The sequence below is a fragment of the Loxodonta africana genome, chromosome 1 (assembly GCF_030014295.1).
Source record: "Loxodonta africana isolate mLoxAfr1 chromosome 1, mLoxAfr1.hap2, whole genome shotgun sequence".
NCBI lineage: Eukaryota > Metazoa > Chordata > Mammalia > Proboscidea > Elephantidae > Loxodonta > Loxodonta africana.
This window is the reverse complement of record NC_087342.1, coordinates 29,159,882-29,184,819: the sequence shown is the minus strand read 5'-3', so window position 1 is coordinate 29,184,819 and position 24,938 is coordinate 29,159,882. Positions and strand designations below refer to the sequence as shown.

Genomic DNA, 24,938 nt, shown 5'->3' with positions numbered 1-24,938 from the left:
CCTGTTGCCGTTGTTTCATAGCAACCCTAAAGGACAGAGTAGAACTGCCTAATAGGATTTCCAAGGAGCACCTGGTGGATTTGAACTGCCCACCTTTTAGTTAGCAGCCACAGCTCTTAATCACTACATTACCAGGGTTTCTGCTATCCTTTCTAGATAAATGCATATTGCTTCCAATGTTAATCTGTTTACAGTAATAGTACTAAGTGTTCATTTTTAGATTAACATGCACGTTCCAAGTGCCAGGGGCCACATTAATGTCTTCCAAGAAACTTCATCTGAATCAGCATTCCTATTTAGAATCACCACGTAGGCTACCAGTCTCAATGCACCAGCCAAACTGGGGGAGTGGCAAAGTCACTTTCATGGTAACCCCTCAAAGTACATTTCCACTAGGGATGTTATTAATTAGGAGGAAGACTAACATCCATTTGGCCTTTTTCTTTTTTTTACATTTGTCTTGTAATATCTCAAGGTTAGGATTAGTGAGGTTCTACTGAACCTGCCATGAAGATTTGGGTCAGAATCCTATTTATCTTCTAGTTCCCATAAATTCTTATACTTTTGAATCACAACGGTGTCCTTGGTGCCCATTTATTACTTTAGGTATCTAATATTAGTGGCTAAGTTTGAATATTTGTTTCTCCAACACTCACATGGGTATCGGCTGCAGAACGTCCCAAGCTAGCCAAGTACATCATATGCATGTGGTATTATTACCAGGTCCTTACTTTGGGTCACTACTCCTTCAACCTAGGTGCTCAGTGTCTGAGTTCTCCATTGTGTCACGAGACACCAGAAGTCTTCTGGTTGAACTGTCAAGACTGATCTCAGCCTGAGCCCAAATACCTAAAGCTTGAAATCCGTCAATTTCATGATCTAACCCCCCCCCCACCCCATTCTGCTGTCTCTAAGTATGACCCTGCCTACTTTAGCTTCTAGATCTGTTAACTCGAGATCCCATTTCAACTTCAGTGCCCCCCTACCAGGCTAGTAAGGCTCTCGGACATATTTTTGAATTCATCAATTAATTACTCACAGGGAGAAGGGAGTATCTGGGGTCCCATTAGAGTATCATAAAAGGCAGAACAGGATGCAGAACCAATCCAGCGCTCCTGTCACTTTAAGTCCTTGAATCCTTTTTTCTCCGTTACCCCAAGAAATAAACCATCAGTGTCGGAGGCAAAACTGCTTCTGTGCACTGGTATCAGTAATCCCAAACTAAACAAAAACTATGTTGTACCCTCTTAACATTTAAGAAAACTTTGAAAAATACAAATTACCTTAGTCCCAACTGCTGATGCTATTTACTAAACCATGTTCTTTCATGTGGTTATGGATTTTGATTAATTCAACAATCCTCCATATCAACTCTGCATCTGGCTTGTCTTCTCGGCCCTGAAGTTATAAGCGATACTGCCTTGAGGCAAAATTTCAAGATTTAAGATGATCTTTTCCTTGCTTTCTATCATCCAGTGCCATCCTACCCCATGGTTCTGGCTGGCACTTTGTCCATTTTAATTGGTCTATAGCAGCAGTTACTCAGCCACTCCTCACCCACTAAGCCTCGTTTCACGGGTACCAAGTGACCGCCATCACAGCACACCAGACTACACTTAATCACAGAATATGCAAAGTCTCATTCTATAGCCTATCTGTTGAGTCCCACTTTTCTTCCAATTGCTACAGTAGCAATTCCTAGTCAAAACTCTTCCCATACTCAATAATCAGAAAATTAAATTTATACTAGCTAAAAAAGGAAACTTATCATCAGCAGGGTAATAGATGGCTTGAGGACAGAACTAAGGTTAGGTCAGGGGTCACCAGCAGCAAGAACTCCAGAGCTCAGTTACCTTACTTCCCACCACTTTCTATCATCTATAAAAATCTACGGGATACTGATCGGCCTACTTCGGGTTATGTGTACAGGGCTGGATAACAGCGTTAAGTACTGACTGGCAGGTACAGTTCCTTAGAGGAGACAGATGCTGTTCCAGAACCGAATTTCTAGGCGGTAAAAGACAGCCTCTTGTCATCGAGTCAGCCACGACGGTTACTTTATGTGTAACATGGTACGCTGCCCGCTCTTGCACCAACCACTGTGTCGAGGCAGCTCACTGAGGGTATCCCTAGCAAATTGTAGTACTAATGTAGAAAAGACCATTTATTACTTGTTTATGGCAACTGGATATTTGTCACCTCACCCAATTGTCATTTAACTGTTTTGTCTACAACGAAGCCCACATTTGCTGCATACTCTCGTCCTCTCTGGGTGAAAACATACAGGCCCCTGCCTTTAACCCAAAGCCTATTAAGGCCGACAAAAACTGAAATCTTACCATTCACTCTGAAAATGACAGACTGGAATGCAAATACCACTTAAGATCAGGAACACCTAGAAAACACTTCGCCTTTATATCCCCAACACCTAGAAATGTCTGATACGCCATCTTCAAAAGATGCTGGGACTTGGTTTATGCTCTGCTGTGTATATTCTCAAAAAAATTGTCAAAAAAAAAAAAAGTTCGGTAAACTCAGATGTGGACCTGAATTTCACTTATTCACTCAATATTAAGCTCCTTAGGTCTAGTTTATATACACCTTAATGCACAAAAACACATTAGAAATCTCTATCAGAATCATCATGAGAGGTTTAAAACATCAAACAGTGGGGGCGGGGGGAGGAGTGTTTCAAGAGTAGTAATGGTAAAACTAGTGTATCCACTGGTGAAAAGCACTGGCTTGGGAATCTGACCTGAATCTGACAGAACCTGCTTATACTTAGTTGTATGATCTTGGGCAAAACAACTTTTCTAGCCTGTCTACAAAAGATGAAGGTCAGACCTCTGCTGTTGTGGCAATCAGATGAAAAAACATTTACAATACACTTACACACAGCACCTGGGAATACAGCTCAGGAGGCAGTCACCATTGGCTTGTTCTGTGGACTGTCATACTTAGATTATAAGTATGGGGGCAGAAACAAGATCAAACACCAAAAACATAGGGTAAAAATCCTATCCAAGAACACATGGGCAGCCTAAATGGGAACCAACACTGTTAACTGCATTAGTCGTCATTTTCTGGGATATGTCAATTAGGTGTGGTTCCTTTCCAAGGACACTCTAAACCTCAGGCTAATGTAGAGTGTGGACTGTTTCTTACCACTACCCCTAACCCACACTACCTTGCTTGTGCTGGCCTCACCCTTGACCCCAGCCAGATGGCTACACAGGCAGCACCATGTTCCTTGATATACGCTACCATCACAAAACTAGGACTCTCAGTCTTTAATCTAACCCTCTATAAACCCAGCCCCTCTGGCTATATCCTAAAACGTGATTTTGTACAAAGATCTGAGTTGTCACTTCTTATTCCAAAATTGAGAATCCAGAGGAGATAATCCATCAGGCAAAGGGTATTAGTTCCAGACACTTACTGGATAAATTGAATTCAAGGTATACGTAAATTAACAAAAGTCTGAGACAGACGCTTTGCCCAGTAAGTGTTACAAATTAAGACCTGCAAATTTTTCTATGCTCCATCACTGACACGCACCTATGATCTGGTCAGCTCAAATCAGGGGCAATATTAGCACTGCATGGGTGAGATTCTGGAGTTATACCACCCGGGTTCAGATACCAGCACTACCAACTTAATAGCTGTTGGGACCTAAATTAAGTGACACAGTAGAATTTTTGACAATTAAATGAATTAAAATATGTGAAGTGCTTACAAGTATCTGAAATACACTAAATAAAATCTAAGTGCTATAAAGATAGCAAGCTAAGAAAATGAAATTATGTCTTCAGCAAATTCCTTAGCATCGGTCATTAAAATAACCTAAGTTAAAAGATACTTACCATATGTAGTCATGGTATCCTCGGGGTTTGTGTGAAGGCTAAAATTATTTAATACAACCCATCGCCCAAAAGGAGATGGTCATTTTAATATCTAATTACCCACTCATGTTTTCTGGGAATATTCAATTAATTTATTAAAAAAATACATATATACTTCAGCCCAGGGTACACTGCACTAGGGACTAGGCTAAAAAATGGTAAACTTAAATACAATGTAACCAGGTTTAAGAAAACAAGAAACCCAGACCAGAACAAACACTCTGTAAACCGCAGAGTCGCACCAACGAATTTCTCTTTGCATTTTTGAGTTTATTTAAACACAGTTCTCAAAACATTTGAGTGAAACTGGGCCTCCTTTGGTAAGCAAAGGACCTAAAAAGAATATTTAGAATTTAAAAAATGAACAGGCAAAGTCTTCAGTTCATCCATGACACAGGTGTAGTGTTCCTTTCTCTCATCGTGTATCGTGAAGCACCCGGTATTTTTCACACAGCCTCAAAGCTAGAACAAGAGTACATCTGTGGTGGAATGTATTGTCACTTGCTGATAACTAGCTGAAATACCATTATCCCCTTGTAACAGCTTGAAAAAATCGCCTTTTTTAGGCACACGCTGGGTAACCCTTCTTATTTCCTGCTATATATAATACAGATTACATAAAGGCGGACAAATCCACACTTAGGTAAGCATTAACCATTTGCTGTATTGAAATAGCTTTAGTTCTAACACTAGCGGTACAGAGTTACAGAGCATAATTTGAACACTTAGTTGCAAGTATATTAATTATGGTACTTTTAATGAACTGGAGGAAAACGGGGTATTTTTGTCTTCAAATTTACTATGGACAACTTAACCTGAACAGTTCTGCTAAGCATTGGTATGTTAGAAAGAAAAGTAAAAATCAAACTTTATTGTTACTTTTTTGCCATTTGGTAGCATTTTACACACAGGCTTTGATCTTCAGAATACCCTGGATTCAGTAGAAAAACCTTTTAAATGAAGTTCTGTACAATAGAAACTTCTCGGCAGTCAAAATTTAGACTGTAAAAAAATACATGCAAAACGTACTTTTCTGAAAACACTTAACTTTGAACAAAGCACCAAACTACACAAATGCAGAATGAAAACAGCATTTCGACTCCACCAACAGTAGTCATCATCAAAGGTGTAAGTCACCTGACTTCACTAGGCACTGTTCACTTTTTAAACAGGAGACAATAAAAATATTGTCCACAAACAATATCCCAACTCTGGAGCACGTTTCAGAAAGTCTTCAACTTCATGCTTTAATAGCGGCCTAGAAAAAAAAACAACAAAAAAGGTACGTTTTAAAGTTGTCCAGAGTTTACCAGGACTTCTAAAAAGAAAAGACACCAAAGGTGAAAGAACATACATTTACAAGGAGTCCAAGGGTTGGTTTTATACATCTCCTTGAACCTCATGCAAACATTTGGGGCACAGGAATATAACAGGTATACACAAAACTACCTGAATTAACCTATCTGCAAAAGAGTAAGTTACTCTGTTGTAGCTTAGTGGAGTCCCTGGGTTGTGCAAAGAGTTAGCGCACTTGGCTAATGGAAAGGTTGGATGTTTCAAGTCCACCCAGAGGTGCCTTGGAAGGAAGAGATCTACTTCCCAAACAGCAGGCATTGAAAACCTCGTGAAGCATAGTTCTACTCTGACATACATCAGAATCGACTCAATGGCAACTGGTGGGGCGGTGCAGTTTTTCATAAGGCAAGTCATTAACAACACAAAACCATTATATTACAAAAATCATATAAAGAGAAAAACTTACGAGGTGAGTATGATCGAGATCTGGAACGTGATCTGTATCCCCCACGGCTGTAGTAGGGAGAAGGTGACCGCCTTCTGTGAACAAACGTCAAGGCTGTCGTAAGTGTCCACAGGTCACAACTAAACTAAGTAACACACAGACTACACAGTACCCTTTATCACTCCCCCAAACGAGGACAGTCTCATGAATTCTAATTCTGCACCAGTCATGGGGATCCGAGGTCTGTTACAGTCCTGAGAATGAAGTACATCATCAGGCCTCATGCCAAATAATCACCCTCTTTAACTATCAGAAGCCACCTACTCCTTTCTATATCTGATCCACCAATAAGATGCCAAACCTTTAAGTTCTGTGAAGTATAATCTTAGGGGTGAATAAAAACCTCTTAACATCAATTCTAACCACACCCTCAGGGGCTAACACGCAGGACAAAGTTCACTAATAGCCACGGTTGCTAACCACAAGGTCACCCACTGGAATCTACCAGCCGCTCCTCGGAAACTGTATGGGGAAGTTCTACTTTCCTACAGGGTCACTGAGTCAGAATCGACTCGAGAGCGATGGGTTTGGTTTTTTAATTCAGTAGTTCTCTAACATAAACCCAGTTACTTTTTGTAAATGCAGTCATCTGGGTTAAGGGTATTTTTATGAACATCATGCCATCTAATTTTCTGTGATGCTGCTTACCTAACTACTCCAATACTAGCAGCCTAGTCTTTAAGAAGCCTCCCCACTGCAGCCCTGATGTTCACGCCTCTCACGGTTTACCTGTAAATCTGATCCCTGTCTTGAGCAGCTCTCCATCCTCCTCCACCTCCACCTCCTCTGCAAAGGCAGAACAGCAACATAATGTTATTTTAGAAGTTTGTGAAAGAACACAGAATCCGTGCAGTGAAAGACCCCAAAGAGTGTATGTGGAAGCAAAATTCTTGTAGGTTAAGTGACTGAGGGCTAGTTTTTGCCACCCTTTTCAAAACCTGGCCTAGAGCTCTCTCTGGTGGCTAAAATGAGTTATCACTAGAATACATTAACATTTCTAAGCAAATGCTCTTAAGAGAAGTTAAACAACCAAACAAATCTAAGACCTTAATCTTCTCACCCTCCAAAAAGTAATCTCTGAAGTACCACTTAACAGTGCTGAAGAAAACTATTTTTTAATGGGTGATAAAAACCTGGACAATGTCAAGAGTATACAAGGTCTCACACTTCCACAGAAATCCACTGACAATTTTGACAACTTATTAAATACACTACCAGATACCATGCAAAAAGAAACCCTGTCAATCCCATACCATGATAAAGTATTAGAATCACTGCTGTGGTTTAAACTGAATTATATAGATTTACATTCTGACAGCAAGACAGAATCCAAATCTCCTGTTGCTAACATGTTACTTTTACCTTTGAAGGTATTCCCAAAGAAATCTTCTACTTTACAAGTACGAAGGGCATTTCCCTATGTTACAGTAAATTAGACTCTTCTAAGAAACAAAGCACTGTCTCTCAAAGTACGGCTCATGACGTGCTAAAAACAAAGAACCTGAGGCATAGTCTAGTTTTGATTGTGTATTTAGTGGGTTCAGTTTTCATCTACACTAAAGGTTTAAAAAGGAAAATGCTCTACTGCATTAAGTAATCTGAATTATAATTAAAGTCCCTCTATATTCTAGAGTAACTAATGAACAGAAATCCAAACACCTGTACCTGTCCTAAGTTATAGACATACAGCTTTAAAATCTTCTTTAAACTTAGCAATGAGAAACATAAATACTGTTTTATTACAGGCCATAACTTAAGATAGTAATGCTGCTTCAAACTGCAACTCAGACAGGTGACGTTCTTTTACCTGTAAGATCTGCTATAGTAGTCCCGATCATCATAGCCTCGATCATATCCTCTGTCATAGTAATCCCGACGGCGTGAGCTGCCACTATGGATAATAACATATCTTCTTACCAAAGTATCAAGTGGTCTTCCCTAGGTTCCTGGTCATGACTTTTGCTACCTGAAAACTGGTTCAGATGCTTACCATCAATACTGCAATACCATGTAACTAGCTCACAGGGTCCTAGAGGTGACATACAACACACACAACTAAGTTCTCTACACATGACTGGGCAAACTGCTTCTACTAGAATCTTCTAATTCTCTTTCTCCAGAGGAAAAATAATGGGAGATAAATCTATAGCTCCTTCTGGCTTGTTTTCAACTAACGCAGCCAATTCACTAATCCCTTATTTTTCCTTACAGGAAGGGATAATAAAAATCTAACACAGAAACTGCGCTATTTTTGGAGTGGAAAAATGTTCCTCCTGTTAAAGGTAACATGGCAACTGTACATAATTGCAATTCTCCCCCTTATGTAAGAGCATTATACTTAGATCTAAAAAGAAACTCATTTATAGTTGTTAGTACAATACTGGTAAGTGTGATGATGAAAGAGAAGTACTCTATCACAACCCAGTATGTCACTATGAGACAGTCCATTTAAGAAACAAAAAAAAACTAAGAAATGCAATTCACTAGATTTATACTCGTACTTGATCTTTCTTATAAGGCTCAAGTGTCTACTATGAGAAAAATGCCTGCAATTCCCAGCAAAGCCAAATATAGGGCATTTCTTTATGATACAGTAGGGCATGATCTATTTTAAAGATGTTAACTCAAATTTGTGACAGAAAACAGCACTGTTTCCACTGAATATATTCTATTGGATATAGTTTAGTTCAGTCAAAACAAAACAAACAGGAAAACCAATTTCTACTGTGGCAGGATAGATGAAGCACTGACAATTTCCCTCCAGTACATGTACGCTTTTGGAAAAGTGGACAAACTGAACGATAAATTTTTACTTTGAAAATAAACTTACTAGGTAGGTCTCCCCATATAAATTCCAGGCGTTGGGGTATGTGGTCTTTTTGTTATGGAGAAATCAACTCTGATCCTACGGCCATCAAGCTCCATTCCATTGGCACGCTCTTTAGCCTTACAAAAAAGAGATAAGTTGCTATATACACCCCCAACAAGGACACAAACTATCCACCAGCTATAAATAAGGCCCCAACTGCATGCTTTAGTTACATCAAAAAAAAATTTTTTAGCATTGCCCAGAACATTAAGACCTACAATTTATATATGGGTTTTCTTTCTACAAAATAGTCATTTGTAAAAGCTAGTTATAAAAACTAAGAAAAGCTTTGACCGTGTTTCCAGAAACTCTTCCAAGCAGGAGTTGGTAAACTATGGTCTGTGGGCTAAATCAGGCCAGCTATGGATTTTTGACCTTCATAGCTCACAAGCTAAGAATTTAAATGGTTAGGGGGAAAAAAAAGGGTATTTTGTGATATGTGAAAATTATATGTGATTCAAATTTTGGTATCTACTTCACAAAGTTTTACTGGAATACAGCCACAGTCACTTATTTACATATTGGCTATGACAGACTTCAGTAGTTATGACTGAAACCATATGGATCAGCAACTTAAATTACATATAGCTCCTTCATCTAGAATATACAAATAAGAGAGAATGCACTTGAAAACAAAAATTACTCCATTCCAAAGACAAGATGGGGTTTTTCTCTCTAATAATTCCTGACACTACAGAATGAGGTACAAACAGGCTATTTTTCAGAGAGATAACTATAGTCCAGTAGCAAATTCGCATGAGGAAAACAAGAGGGCTATACTGCCAATGTACGTTCAGCAAATCATACCTATACTACTTTATAGCATCTTAATTTTTTCTTTTCTCTAAAATGAACCTGCATAACATCTTAAAAATTCCTTTCAAATCGTAGAATTCCAATCATCCATTAGTATTGGTAGCATTCAGCTGTTCTTTGGTTGACCAAATCATTTTTAAAATTGGCTTACTGTTTTTGAAAACAAGTGTACTTTTTTAAAAAATAATTTTTATTGTGCTTTAAGTGAAAGTTTACAAATCAAGTTAAAAACAAGTATACTTTTAATAGAAAACTAACATAAAATGATTTTTACCTAGAGCTTTCAGCCTTCATCTCAACACTGACCTCAATCCTATCAGATTGTCATTATTTCCTTGAGTGTCTCTCTTCCTTATACTTGGAAATGACTTCAGCTATCATTATGGATCTGAAGTCCAAATTTTTCTTAATCCGGATTCACATTCCCGTTTGGGTACTAAAATACACATTCAACTTCCTCTTTATGGTCATAATTTCACCACTTTTTTTGTTGTTTCCCACGCTCAAAGTAAACATTGATTAAAAAAACCCAGTAAAAAACCATTGAGTAGATATATTAAATTAAATGATTATTAATATTCTTATCTTTTGGATAAATGTGCACTGAAATAGCTGCCTATGAAGTGGTATGTCCAGATTTGCTTCAAAATACTATGGTGGAGGGTATGGCCTTGGGCCATAAAATGATAATTACCGAAGTGGGGAGATAGGATCCTTTGTCCCAAGTCACACTTTTCTGTATGTATCTGAAATCTTCCACAATTTTTTAAGTTCACAGTATTATTTACTTCAATACCCCTTCTGAGAATGCATTTTGCCTTTAACTCTGCTATAGTTGCATATCCTATCTACACTCTTAAAAGCAAACACTGTCCTTATCCAAGTAGCTGGTCACTAGTATCTGCAATTAACAATAGAACTAGTGTTCACAAACGTACACATAGACTTTCACTTACTTCCTTGGCATCATCTACATTTTCAAAATATACAAAGGCAAATCCTCTTGAACGCCTAGACTGCTGGTCATATACAATAGACACGTCCGCAATGGGGCCATATTTAGAGAACACTTCTCTTAGATCTCTTTCTGTGGTATACAAGCTCAACCCAAATACTCCAAGACAACAGTTGGGATCAGGATTTGCCTGGAATTAAAAAAAGGGGTTTTTAAAATTTGAAAACCTGTCACGCAGCAGAAGTTAGAAAAGAAAAAACCCTTAACAATAAAAATCAACAGTTATCAATTAGACCAAACATGTTTTGTTTAGAATGAGCAGAAAGAACTATGATAAGTACTTTGATAATTGGGGAAATGGACTCTCACACAACTGGAAAACAAATGAGTCTTTTTTACAGGGTAATTTGGCTGAAAGAGTAATCTTCTACAAATCTATTCTGAAAAAATATTTATACCCTCACCACATGCACACACAAGGTCAGAACAGTACTGTCCCTATCAGCCAAAATAAACTGTAAGCAATTAAAAATGCTGAGTTCATAAACGTCCATACAATGGAATGCTTTGAATACGAGCCCAAGTGCTCAGATACGCATAAATACGAAGCCCAGGAGTAGGTATAGGAACCCATTTTAACAGTGATCAACCAGTTTGCAGAGCCCTGAAGGCACAACAGTTAAGTGCTCAGGAGAACGACCTGGAGATATGCTCCTGTAAAAATTACGGCCTAGAAAACCCTAGAGGGCAGTTCTACTTGTCACATGGGCTAGCCCTGAGTTGAAAACAACTTGATGACACCCAACAACAGCTTGCAGTCATTTCGATAAAGTCAGGGAACCCCACATAAAACAATGAATCATACATCACCAAGGTTTCTGTTGCCATGAGTGTACCTAAATGTTCCATTTATTCCATACATTGAGCATTTACTAGGGAGAATTTCTACTTTGTTATTAAAAACAGTCCCCGACACAGAGCCACTTGGATTATACAATGAAATCACTATATAAATACTAAATTTCATCTCACTTGGACCCTCTCATGGAATACAAGGAAAGCCTTAACAAAAAAGAAATTAACTTAAAATTAAATGGGAACGTAGGAGAACAGCCTATAAAAAAATGAAATAATCAGAAAACTCGGGTGCAACAGGTGTGAAACTATAGACATTGTGCTAATTCCATCACAGTAATGTACAATGGAGTTTTTTTTATGAGGTGAGTCATATAAGGTTTGTCATTATTTTGCTTACATTTGAATGACAGCCCAACTCCAGTCCATCCTTAATTTTTACAGTTGTAATCATTCAAATATTTAAGGTGTTCTTAAAGAACTATCTCAAAACACTAAAAAGCCTCTAGGGGCAACTCATATGCTCACCGCTAATGCTCCGTGGTCACCTAAAATCTGTTCTAATGTCCAACAAAAGTATCTTATGTAAGTGGTTTTAGGCAGTCAATGGCTTCAAAATCACAGAACATTTTCATCTTACCCGATTCCCAACATGCCGCCTGCGAGTAGACATGGGAGAATGACTGTGGCTGTGCCGTCTACGATAATCTCGACTGTAAGACCTGCTACGGGATCGTCTATGGGAGCGGGACCGAGACCGTGACCTCGTGTAATGCCTTCGAGAACTTCTTCTGGATCTAGACCTGCAAGACAAAGGCTTCTGGGTTATGACCAAATAACTAACAGGAGATAAGACGCTAAATTATTTTATTACTCTAGAGGCAAAACTCCCAACGAGGGAATATACTCCAGGCATATAATGACACGGTACAAATTAACTGGGATCAATACCTTTCTTCTCTAATTATCCACAGTTATTTCAACGCTGCTAGAAGTTCCCAAACCACAAGCTCTCTCCAACATTTGTTGAAATAATAATTAAGAGGAGGAGAAAAAAAACTCAAACCCGTTGCTGTAAAGTCAATTCCGACTCACAGAGACCCTACAGGACAGAATAGAACTGCCCCACAGAATTTCCAAGGAGTGCCTGGTGGATTCCAACTGCCGACCTTCTGGTTAGCAGCCATAGCACTTAAACCACTATGCCACCAGGGCTTCCAATTAAGACGAAAGGAGATTAAAATTAACATATTCCATATCTTTTGCAAGTCATACAACACACAAGATTTTACTAGCTGTTTATCACCCTCTATTTTCTCTGCTCCGAATATGCTCACCATTCACTTAACAAGACACTAATCATCGTCACAGGTAGTTCACAGCAGTTTTTTTAAACCAACAAGTGGCTCCTGACTACAGCGACCGTACGTATACCTTGCTGTCTAAACCAGAACATGTTTCGGTGAAATGGGTGCTGCTAATTATGCCTGTCCTGGGCAAACTAGATGTAATATACTCTATTCTCAACCAACATTCAAGGGGGAAAAAAAGAACTGCACTGTGATATTTTGTTTTATACACACCATGTACATAACATGCTAGACTATACCTATTTCTCATCAGGAACTGTAGTTATTATTACTGAAAGCCATTGTTCTGCAGCACAGTTGCCATACGGAACATTTACTTAAGCTCAGAGTGAATCCTCACAACTCCGCAGAACTAGTACTAACTCCCCTTTGACAGATAAGGAAACTAAGGTTGAAAAAGGTTAAGTCATCTGCCCAAGACAGCAAAAAACAGAGGGAAGATTTGAACCCTGACTCCAAAACACAGGCTCTTAGCCACTCAGTCTTCTGCTTCCCAGAACTTAAAGTTCATTTCTAGTACCAATATTAAAAACGCCAACAAACAATGTTACCCTCTCTACCTTCCTGGTTAACAAAGCACACACTAATTTCAGAGCTAAGAGTAACAGAAGAAAACGCCAAGACAGTCTTTCTTACCTAGATTCAGATCTGGACCTGGACTTTGATCTGGAACGCCTGGAATCTTCCTTGGAGCGAGACCTTGCAGGGGTATGCCTTGCAGATTTCCCAGATCCATGAGCACTTCCACTTCTGGAAGCAGAACGGGATTCCTACACGCAGATTTCAAAAGTTTAATTTGTATACTTTCTGGGCAACTTTAAAAACAAATAAGCTGCTGTGAGATAAATGGTGAGGGAAAGCAATCCCCTTCCAAGATAAGAAAACCTAGGTAAGGGTAGGAACTGCGTTATACCTGGTATTATAGTTTCATCGCTCCAACTGACATATGTCAATTAACTTGTCCTTTCTTCCGCCTTTTTGGAGCTGTTTTAAGAGTTATCTGGCCCCACTCCCTTCAGAAAGGGGTGCAAAAGTCAAGCAGGCAAGGGAACTGTCCAAAGATTGTTTTGGGATTGTGATTCCATAAAGACTAGGGTGAGAAAGAATCTTGTTAACTACAACACCTATTCTTTACACCTACTTCAATCAGGTTGCAAGCAATAAAACAAAACCCTATGAAATTTATAAAACTTACTTTTAAAATGCTTGAGATTATTTTTTCATGAGTCCTCAACTTTTCCAGTTATATTTATAATTGAATGGGAATGGAGACAAGGATCATCTCAATTTCAAGTCCTAACAGTAGAAAGAAAGAACCAGCTCTGTCCATCTAACCATGGTGAGGACCATAAGAATCTTAAAACCAGATAGTTACAGAAAGGCAGTGAATTGTGCAGGTAAGAGGAGAAAGGGTGCCACAGCGTCACAGCTACAAGATGAGCTAGGGCAAACTGCTGGGGAACTGGGAATAAGGGCAAGTGAGATAAATCATGTTAAGATGCCATACTGAAACTACAGCAGATTAGATCAGTGGCTCCTAATCCAAGGGGCTCAAAAGCAGTCCAGTAACTATATGCAAACACCAAATCTGGGCATATGCCACATACCCATAGCTTTCCCAATCAAGACTGGAATTAACCAGCAGATAAAGGGCACAAAAAAGAAGGATCTTGAAAGAAAAAGCAGAGGAATAGCTAAACAGGTAACCTGTTCATCAATTAACCACCAGTAAGACACATATAGTAAGTAGTAAAGCCAAGGAAAAGTTCTGCCAAGGCACTGAAACAGTCGAAGAGGAAAGGAGAAGGAACCCACCCACAACTCTGAAAGCTATCTGAAGTATCAAATCCAAGATGGCCTTCATTCCAGGGTCACCCCATTTAGGCCTGTTAAAAGGCATACATAATCTAGTGAAGTCTTTCCACCCATGATAGAGCAGAAAGGGCCAGGCTTGAAAGTAGCAACTTTACCAGGAAAGTCACTGCAGGGTGTGTGCCAAAGTTGAAACTGCTAAATAAAGGTTATCACAAAAGACCTCCCTGTGATTGATCTTCAGAATATTCTGGCCATTCTCAATAAAGACAGAAGATAGAAGATTTTAAACTGAAGCACAGAGTGGTTTACCGTATGAGGAAATGCTTGGAAATCCCTTTTTACAATACTCAGAGAAAAAAATTCACTACAACAGAGAAGAGACAAATTAAGAACTGAAGCTAAAAATGGGAAAGAGTAAACACACCCATTAAAATGAGTTCAGGCCCCTAGGCCCAAAACAACTGTAAAAACATTCATATAGATTTCAAAGTCATAAAACACGGTATAAGATGACATGAACTGTGACAGTTGTCCCTCCTCCCTCCCATAAAGAGATTGAAAGAGAAGGAAAAGATAGCATCCGTTATTAGTGTAAATAAATGCCTTTAACTCCAAGAAGGGAATGGTTAAAAGATGTATTGCTGCTCTGGGAACCTCAATTAACAAATCCCCGAATTTCTCTAGCAAATATTCTAAACACTGAGATACTTGAAAGCACTACTAACCTACTCTCTCTGGACAAAGAAGTAGGTCTCAACTACCACCATCTTTACCACAGGCAAAGCTAATCTAGAAGAAAATCTACAAAAGAGGAACTCAAATGTTAGTAAGTATCTTTGTTCCAAGCTAGAAAGACCACCTCATGGAATAATTATATCCCTTAATGAAAACTGAAGAAAATTTCTTCAGGAAGGGGGAGCAGAATATGGGTGTTTCATAAAAAAAGCTGAAAGAATGCCAATCAAGGACTTTTAGTTAACAGCAGTCACAGCCTAAAGATATGATTACCAAGGAAAAGTGGGTAGAAAGCCAAGATTCCCTTTAAGCATCTTATTTCATTTAAAAGAAATCTTATTCCAAGCTGAAATGCTTCATCAGACAGTCCATCCCACTAAGAGTGAGGGGACACCACTTCTGCTTAATTTAAGATTTCCTCATAAAATTTTAGATCAAGGTCAAAGATACTGCAATATCTGGGAAATTTTAAGGCCTCAGCCTCCCAAATTGGTTATGCTGACATTTTTTGGGAGCAGTAATTCCTCAGACCAGGAACAATAGGCAACCATCAGAATGCAAAGATTTTCACTTCTGCACTGATGCTTGGTTGGGCCAACACCTACCTACACAATGCCTCTCCCGTTTTTTTGTCAGAGATATTCTTAAAGAAGGTAAAGCCCTCTGTAGTTATGTTGGTCATTAGCCAGTTAGAACATATATATATATATATATATATATATACACACACACAAGAATACTTAGCTTGTCTAGAAGAAATAAGACCTGAAACTATTAGCCAAATCTAAAAGCATAAAGAAAGTTAACTTTAATTCAGTTGGGAAAGCTCCTACTCTCAGGGCTGACACACCTATAGTGCCAACAGATTAAAACTCTACCAAAAGCAGCACTACTTGGTAACATCATACCTCAAGAAAAGCTATCATGAACTTAGAAATTCAGTATAAAGCCCAAAATTCCCTTTAAAATGCTGAGGGAATCGAATTCTTATACACTGGACCGTAGCTGTACACTAACATATGTATCTGGGAACACATAACATAACAAGCCCAGCCTTCCAACAAATACCTTAATCTGCATCTCCCTATTCTGAGAATGGCAATTTCTCAGGAAAACTTTCTGAAAGAGAAAGAACTGCGCATTTACATTTCTGAAAAGCACCACATGTGCTTCTGATGCTTGTTAAGAATTTCACTGCCTTTGGTGAATGATAGAAATTATACCATTCCTATCTGATTTTTTTCTTGCCAAAGGCATCTTCATGGCATCTTGTTTCTGTTATCTCCTTCCCTGCTTAGCACGCTCTGCACTATCAACCCTCCTGGGGCATGGACCTCACTGCCTACCCCCAGACCAGAGGCCTGTCTCCCCACCCGTGAAGGTGAAGATATTCCTCAACTTCAAAGCTTCTCTGGTCGAGGGGGGAAGGCGTAGAGTAGAGGAGATGGTCCACCAGCACCAACATTAAAAACAATTCACGGGCTCAAATACAAATGTATCAATTGACATCACTTTTACCTCAGCCTGCTCCTCAATAATTCAGAATGCAGAGTTAATATCACGTCAAAGTGGGTTCTGTAAATAAACTAACTGGTGGGATTTTAAAAATACAAATGCACAAAGCCAACTGGCCAAATGCACACAAGTGGCCCTAAACAAAACGACTGCATCTCGGGAGTAACTAGGTCACCCTATATTTGTGTTCTACTTGAAAACCTAGTTTCACCTGTGAGTGGCCCTCTTAGATAAAAACAAAATCAACCCGAACACTAGGTTAAGTGCCATGTGTGACAGCAGCCTCAAGTAAAAGGAAGAAATTTTACAAAGCAATAATGAGGGCAAAGCAAATGCAGGAAACAGTCTCCTATTACTGAGGATAACCGCCCTCAGCTTGCAAGATATAGAAATAATTAAATATCATAAAAGCACAAGTTTCACATTGCAATTAGGCCACCAAGCCTCAGAAAAATGGATCCTTCAAGAAATGCTATTTAAATCACTTTTTCCAAGAGCTTTAAGACCTGACAACTCTCAGAGAAAGTTTCTAAATTTGTCTTCATTTCAGGAAGGACAAGTGTTGAAGATGACTCTCTTGGTTTGGCTTTCTCAGTAGGGTAGAAGACAGCTGTTGGATGGGTGCTGCTGGGTATTTTTGATGTATGCCTGTCCCATACAACTAAGGTTAACATCACACCAACCACTGGACTTCTATTCAGCTTAAACACACGCACACTCACACAAAACCAAACCAACCCCCCACCCCCACCCAAGAAAGAAAACCACAGAAGAGAAAAAGAACTTTTGTGTTATTTTCCCACTAACTGGCTGGAACGTGGGGAACCAGAACAAAGCTACTTTATAACCTGTATCTATCACATCATTATAACAGGTTAAGTGTCGACAGCAGAATGGGGTTAAAGCTAAAGCACCTGTTGCTTTAAATTAGATATCCTGTTCACCTATGTGACCCACTTCATTCTGAGAGAAGCTACTATTTTTTTAGTTGTCACCCTAGTCACATTAAGCTGAAACTGACATTGAACAATTTGAACTATCCTGTTCATCATTTTGCTTTAATGTTGGGGTTTGCTTCTATAACCACCCTGGTGATGTTCTTTTGGAAAACTCTGACAAACTGAGAAAACATCACCCTACTATATATTGTTCAATACTGAAAAGGGGGTGGATGGTCAACGCACTGTAAAAGTTAAGAAGGGCTGCACAGACCACCAGGGTCCAATACTGGATGGAGGTAGCCATTCATTCATGTCCCGACACCAGAAAAGAGTCAGACAGATGAAAAACCTAGAAGGGAGACCATCAAGGCAACTGTCACCCAAGCTGGAGAGCTCATTTTTGCCTAACATTTGACTACAAAAGGTTATTTTTTTTAAAATTGCATTTCAATCATTTGACTAAGCAGTTAAAATTAGAATTACCTAATTTAACGTTTCCCCTGGAAGGCACTTCTTAACCCTGTATATATTTTCTTCCATTAAACAAATAATGCATGCATGTTTAGCAAAATATACAGGGACACATAAACAGACTAGTAATTACTTAGCGTAGTGCTTTCTGATTCCAGATTACTTCTTATCTTAACTTCATTTTTATTTCTTTTCTTCATTCTTCCGTTTCAAATTCTGACTTCTTTCATCTTCCCCACTTCACACAAATTGCTCAATATTCTACAAGTGGGACTTCTGGTCTGATAATTAGCATGCATTCTTTCTTTTATTTTTTCAAATTTCAGCTTCACTTATTCCTGAGCTTCAAATACTCATTTACAAAACTTGTCAAATGACGACTTCCGCATTTTCCTTCTTCAACATTAACCTTAATAGAAAAAGAACAGGATGAAGAATATTTTAAAACTCCAGGACAAAATCCAGTGCCAAACTGAAACTAGAAAAATCTCGTTTTGGATTTAAAAAACAAAACCTAGAATATGCAGCTCAAAAAACTGAAACTACATAGTTTTCTGTTGATTCTAGAATATATAATCATTCTAGTTTGTCTACTCCACATAGATTTATCATGCTTAAGCTGAATGTGAAGTGCTCAACTGAACATTTACTGTTCACTTAACATTTTAAGAACTATAGTTGTAATTCACATTTATTTTATTCATCAAAAGAAAATGTGTCAAAAGCATATCTCTAGTCAAAGTGACACATTAATACAAAGTGCTAGAAAGGAAAGCACGGACAATGTACTTGTACAATGACAAAGGCTCAGGTTGATGAGGTTTTAACAATATTGTGACTTGTCTAAGGTTAAGAAATGTATTTAATGTCACACATTTTTGCACTGCATATTTAAGAATTCTGTAGAAATAATATCAGGGGACCTAAAAATTTGGAGCTTTAGTGTTCAATCCACCCACAGAAAGCTGCTCTAGTATGAATGGCCCAACTACTAAATCTAGAACACTTTAAAATCAGAAAAAAATTTAGTATTAAATTCACCAACTACTATACGCAAATAGCTACAAAGAAAACCAGAACAAACTTGAATCCAACAGTGGGTACTTTCAAAGGATGTTGTAATATCCTCCCCCCAAATAGAAAATACTAAAGCCTTCTGACTTACAAAAAAAGAACACCTCTTTAAAAGGTGGCAATACTGGGAGAAAATTACAGCCCACCTCGATTACTGAAAAACTCAACATCAGTTTAGCAGGTCAATACAGTGTAATAGTGTATGCTGAACACTCTGAACAAAATACTGCTTTCATAAAACATCCTAGTTTTCCTTGTCACCCTGCATTTACTTCATATTCAAATTCATTTCACTGCATGTCAATGGTTTGTTCACCTAGTTTTAGTTTCTTGTTGGGGAAAAAAAGGCCAAATCTTTCTTTCCTCTAATAAAAAAAATAAATAAAATTGAGGAAGTCTTTATACCTGTATCTGAGTACAATGACAACCATGTCCACCATGGGAAATGTGATGTCTTCTCTAACAATGTAAGCATAACTTTTACTATTGCTTATAAGTTATTGTTCAACTTTATTTAATCCAGGAAAAAACTGAAATAGCCTTTTACTTAAGGGCATCACAGTTATTGCTTTTAACATCCATCACTAAAATGTAATGGGAAATGTTTGCTGGCAGCACAAATGTAATCGTGGAATCAGAATGCCCAAGCAGATTTCCTCTTAGGGCCTCCTAGACGTTATGCACAGGGCTTAGAAGCATAAGACTAAGTACTGCAACTGAGTTCAAAACCTTTAGATGGATACCACAACTATTTCCAATATGGACACCTTCCTGCTGTTATTTTACCCCTTTCAACTTCTTCCTCCTACAGTTAAGGAACAAAACACACTATTGATACTATAAGTATTAGATTTGTTTGAACTCAGCTACTAAGTTCAAGTAGTCACTTTATAAAACCTAAAGACCAATTACTGGGCTAACGTTATTACGTACGTTTAGTTAAGAAACCTCACTTAGAAATAAACTCGTACCATCATCATGATTTTTCTTAAAACGATTCTAAGGGCTACAACTAGAATCTGTTTAACTTTAAACATGCTAAAATTCATGATGATGATTGACAAGGCAACAGTTTAAAAACTGGGAGGAAAAGGGACAAAGGAAAAAGCTTGGTGATCCTGCTATATATAGAAAAGATCAATGCTGGTAACAAATACGAACTATTTTTTTTCTGCAGCCAAAACTGTCCAACAGACAGCTGGATTGACAGAAAAATCCTCAAAGATTGAGCAGAATATTCTTGAAAAACACTCCACTTCCTAGCAAAAGCCAAAAGCTCTTTTTGACTTTTTCAGAAAACCCCATACTTGATCTTTTAAACCTAGCACAAAAATCAATACAAAAAAGGGATTGTCATCCAGGCTATCATAAATAATCTGATAAAATTAATCTAAAAAAAAAAAAAAACCTCCAAAACCTAATTCAAAGCAAACAATTTGGGAAATGTGAAGACTAATTTGCCGTAAGTAACTGTGGCTTGTAGCTTAAAAGGACTAAGTGATAATAATACATAATTCTACTTGACCCAACTAAAAACTAAACTGGTAAATATGACAAATTCCTAAATAGCAATCAACATTCCATCACTATACCTTCTAAGAACACACACAACTATACACGTATAAAAACTGATCAACGTAATTAAAACATTATGCTATGGCTCAAAAGATACACCAAATCGGAGCTCTGTCCTTGTCTTGGGTAAAATATGAGTTCAACCAAGAAAGCATTTATGCTTATCTTTTACAGTTAGGGTTTTTTTTGGGGGGGGGGAGGTGAAAAGGGCTTTACATCTCACTGTCTGAATTACTCTTCAATCTTGACAAAACTGGTAGTACTTACCTTGTAATCTCAATTTGAAATTGCCACCTTCTATTTTCAATATCCAGAGTATTAAAGCGTTCTTACTTAAATTCAAGTAAAACACATTTCAACCTGGTTTCTCCAAGAGACTAGACTACTTACAACTAACTGAACTCATAGTAATACAGAACAATGCAAAATAATTCCCCCTACTTGACATTAATTCTTTATTAAAGAAATTTGGTGAGATGGACAATTCTTTAGAAAGAAAAACAGATTCAGAGATGTTTCAGTATTGAAAATTAGAATTTAGGGTTAGAGGTTAAAAACAAGGAGTACAAAAAGACAACCCAAGATCAAGGAGAAGAAGAGTAAAACTGCAGAATTTGAAGGGCAGTTTGATGGGATGGTATGTATCCAGATGCTATTCACCTCTATTTGAGAATAAGGTAATGTATTTAAATTTTAAACACATTGCTTTGACAAAAAATAAGCAGTATTCAATGAGAGTATTTGGTGGGTCAAAATATATTTAAAGCTGTTTCTACTCTAATTCTGATAGCTTGACAAAAATTAAAACCACCTGGTCCATACAGGTGTTTCCGTTGTTTCTGATTTAAGACTTATTTGTAGAAGCTACAGAATTACAATAGTAAACTGCAAGACCAAACAACATACAAACCTCACACACCCTACGCGCTGTGACCATTACTAGGCCTTAGATATTTATTAAAAGCATTAACATTAACCCCAAGATACCTAGCACCCTTTAAACAAACAAATCCTTATTCATGTTCCCATTCTTCCAAATTGCGAGCAGAATTTAACTGTCAAGAACAGCACACCTCCCCACCCCCCGCCCCGGGAAAAAGTGCCAGTCAACCCCTCTGCAAAATGTTTGTGGAGCAATTCTGCGAGAGCACTAAAAGAGGCTTGAGCTGAGATGAAAATGACATTTTACTCTGGTACTTCGTTTGGCTAAATTAGGCAAGCCAACTCTGACTAGATCCTTGGAGACAGATTTTAAGTAAATCCACCTTCGGATGCAGAAATACATACACACACACATATTAAATCCCAGATAAAGAAACTACCAAACTAAAAAGTGCAATATTAACCACAAAAATCCAAGTTATATCCTAGCTACCCATTTCAAACAAAGGATGCGGGACACAATATGGTCACCCAGTAAGTAAGTATTCTATGATGGACACCGGTTCATTTCTAGAATATGCTAACCAGGTTGAGTATGTTTCATACACACAATCTTGGTCTGTTCAGTAAAGGAATAACTTCTAAAGTTTAAAGGAACAAAAAAATTCCTCGTCACTTATGGGTTGTGTGGCAGTTTGTGGATTAGAGGTTTAGTAGATGAAGCAGGGGGAGATCCACTTGAACCAAGAAATTTGTATTACTGATTTACAGTAACAGAACAGTTAGGCAAATTTAATAGCCTAGAGTTGACTGAAACTCAGTTTTTCAGGCTTCAGAGAAGGTATTCATACCAGGAATGTCCAAGATTATTACCTCGTACACATCTTTGTCACTAATATATTTTCCACTGCTTTCAGGATTTTTAAAGCGAGTTTTAACCAGTCAAATGTGACTGTTCTACAGCATTATTTTTAAACTGCCCAGTTTCAGTTTAAAAATCTCTTCCAGAAAGTCAAGCCTCTTATGCTTTAAATAAAATGAATTAACTTGTTACTTTATAACTTTTCTCTTTTCAGAACTTAGTCAATACCTATTCTATGTAACAACTGTGAAAAACACTAGCGTGTATTTTCTGCTAGAAAGAAAACAGAATTCGAACATCTATTTTAGTACATGACACTATCCCTCGAGCTGTGTCTCAATCCAGGACCTACTTCCTATAACTGTCTACTTCCTCTTGCAAATTATCAGTTTATTACTTTGTGCAAGTTTAGTTTCTACAATTTTCCATCTTCACAAACACAGTTATATACAAGTTGTTCACTTGTATTCGAGCCTCCCTAGGCAGAAACCATTTTGTATACCCTGAACAGTGCGAAAGTACCCACTAACATCTGTTCAAAAACCGAATAATTAAAAACCACTTGCTTTCCAGTCTGAACACTGATGACTAGTTTCGGTGTATTCAACTGGCAGTAACCACAAGACTCAGCTTAAAAAACTTGTGGGCTCAATCCAACTGCTACCCCTAAGTAAAAACTTAAAAAAAAAAAAAAGGTCCGATATTTATCTGAAATCTAAAGGCCAGATCAGTTCAAACTAATCAATTTCGGTTACCCAGTAAATCCTCTCAAGTTCTAGAAACTAAAAAGCTTCTTCCAAAAACCACCCTCTGATGAACTAGGAAAAGCATTTTAAATGCAATTAGCACAGACCTAACAAACGCCATTCAGATCTTCCTGAGACCTACCAGCAGAGAGAAACGGTAATAGGCAAAAAACTGTAAAAATATAAAACACCCGGCACCCAACTTGTTCCTACATCCGCCTCAAAAATCCAATTCTTTGTTGTTTTTTATTATCCTCCTCCTAACAAATTCTCCTTAACCCCTGTACTAGAAACATATAACGTTGTGGTTTGCTATCTTTGTTAAGATGGTTCCCGAAGGTAACGCCCCCAAGTCCCACAGCCAAGCCTTACTAAGCCGTTTGTTAAGCCTCTCAATTGTCTTATCCCTGCAATTTAATCAATCCTCACTGAGCTCACCAGGAAAAAAACTTAAAGAAAAAAAAAAAAGAGTGCTAACCCAAGTTACGCTCAGTGCGAGAACGCCCCTAAACAAAGCAAATAACGGCGCCAGAAATCGCTGCCCGCCAATTTTCCTCCTATGCAACCTCGTGACAAAAAGTCTACCCCAAAAAATACACTCTTAACAGACCTTGGAATCTACTTACGTACTGATAACGTTTCGCTGGGAAGCCCTTTCCTTACCAGGGGAAAGCACTCTTACCGAGGCCAAGCACAAAAGTCCGCGTGCAGTCCCCCGAAAATAATAAGCCGAGAACTCAATCTATCCCGAATCACTGTCCCCCGCCCCACACGAGGCCCCAACCACACCCCAGGATCCGTCCTATCCGGGACCGAGAAGCCCGTCCCACGCTACTGTAACCCCCGGGCGGGCGGCAGCCCCCACAGAACGTCGTCTTCCCCCGCCGCCCCCCCACGCGGCCCTGGGGGCTCGGGCGCGGGCGGCAGGCCTCGCGGCGCCGGCCCGCGTGGACGCGCGGCTCCTCCGCCATTTTGTGCCTCTGGCAGCGCGCCCAGCCCGTCAGCCCAAGATGGCCGCGGCGCGGCTTCGCAGAAGAGCAACGGCGAAGCGATGCCGGCCCTCCCCCACACCGAGGGGCCGCGGCGGCCATCTTCAACCCCCCCATAACGAAAAAGCCGCCGTTTCGGGGAGGAGATCCCCCTAAACCAGCCGGCGGCCTCCCTCACAACTAAACACACTATCTACAAGGGCCTGCTTAAAAAACCCTCTCCCGTCCCTCTCGGCCTCAGACTCCGGACCCTAAATCCCCTGCCTCCCAGCCCGAGGCCAAGGGGCCTCCAAGAGATGCCAAAAGATGTGGACACACGGCCGCCCCCTGCGCCACCGCTACGTACCCGCTCGCCGTAGTTCTGCTCGCCGCTGTCGCTCATGACTCCTGGCTGCAGTCGCCGCTCGATGTGCTTCAATCGCAGCGGTCCACCTCTCGGGCCTTCTCTACGGAGGCTCCTTGGCAGCCTCGCAGAACGCACTACTCTGAGAGCGGTTCAGAGACGAAGCACACCGCGGCGCCTCCACACAGGCTCTGACTCTACCGGACGTGACGCAGCACGCCTTAAGCACGCCCCGCCCCGTGCCCGAACGCGCGCTTTCTTGGTCCCGCCCCCTCTTGGCGTTGCTTTCCCTCTCCTGTGGAGGTGCTGGCCAAACCGGACGTGACGTAGGCCCGCGCTTACAAGGCCCCGCCCCATCTCTGGGCGTCTGTGAGGCGGGAAAGTGAGCGGGTCGTTTGGCCTCTGTGGTGCTCGGTACGGGG

At 39.4% G+C, this 24,938-nt stretch overlaps 1 protein-coding gene across 2 annotated transcripts; it reads right to left on the bottom strand.

Annotated features, from left to right (window-relative positions):
- Positions 1-4,151: 4,151 nt before the first annotated feature.
- On the bottom strand, positions 4,152-24,723 carry TRA2B (transformer 2 beta homolog). 2 transcript variants are annotated; one of them, XM_064277168.1, is made up of 9 exons: positions 24,520-24,723; positions 13,205-13,338; positions 11,839-12,001; positions 10,345-10,533; positions 8,534-8,649; positions 7,511-7,594; positions 6,433-6,489; positions 5,665-5,738; positions 4,152-5,160 (listed from the first exon to the last, which is right to left on the bottom strand). In XM_064277168.1, exons 1-9 carry the CDS (start codon positions 24,553-24,555, stop codon positions 5,150-5,152), a joined length of 864 nt encoding a protein of 287 aa, XP_064133238.1. In that variant the 5' UTR covers positions 24,556-24,723; the 3' UTR covers positions 4,152-5,149. The 2 variants fall into 2 exon arrangements, with proteins under 2 accessions (XP_064133238.1, XP_064133270.1); XM_064277200.1 differs by lacking the exon at positions 13,205-13,338.
- Between the last annotated feature and the right edge of the window lie 215 nt (positions 24,724-24,938).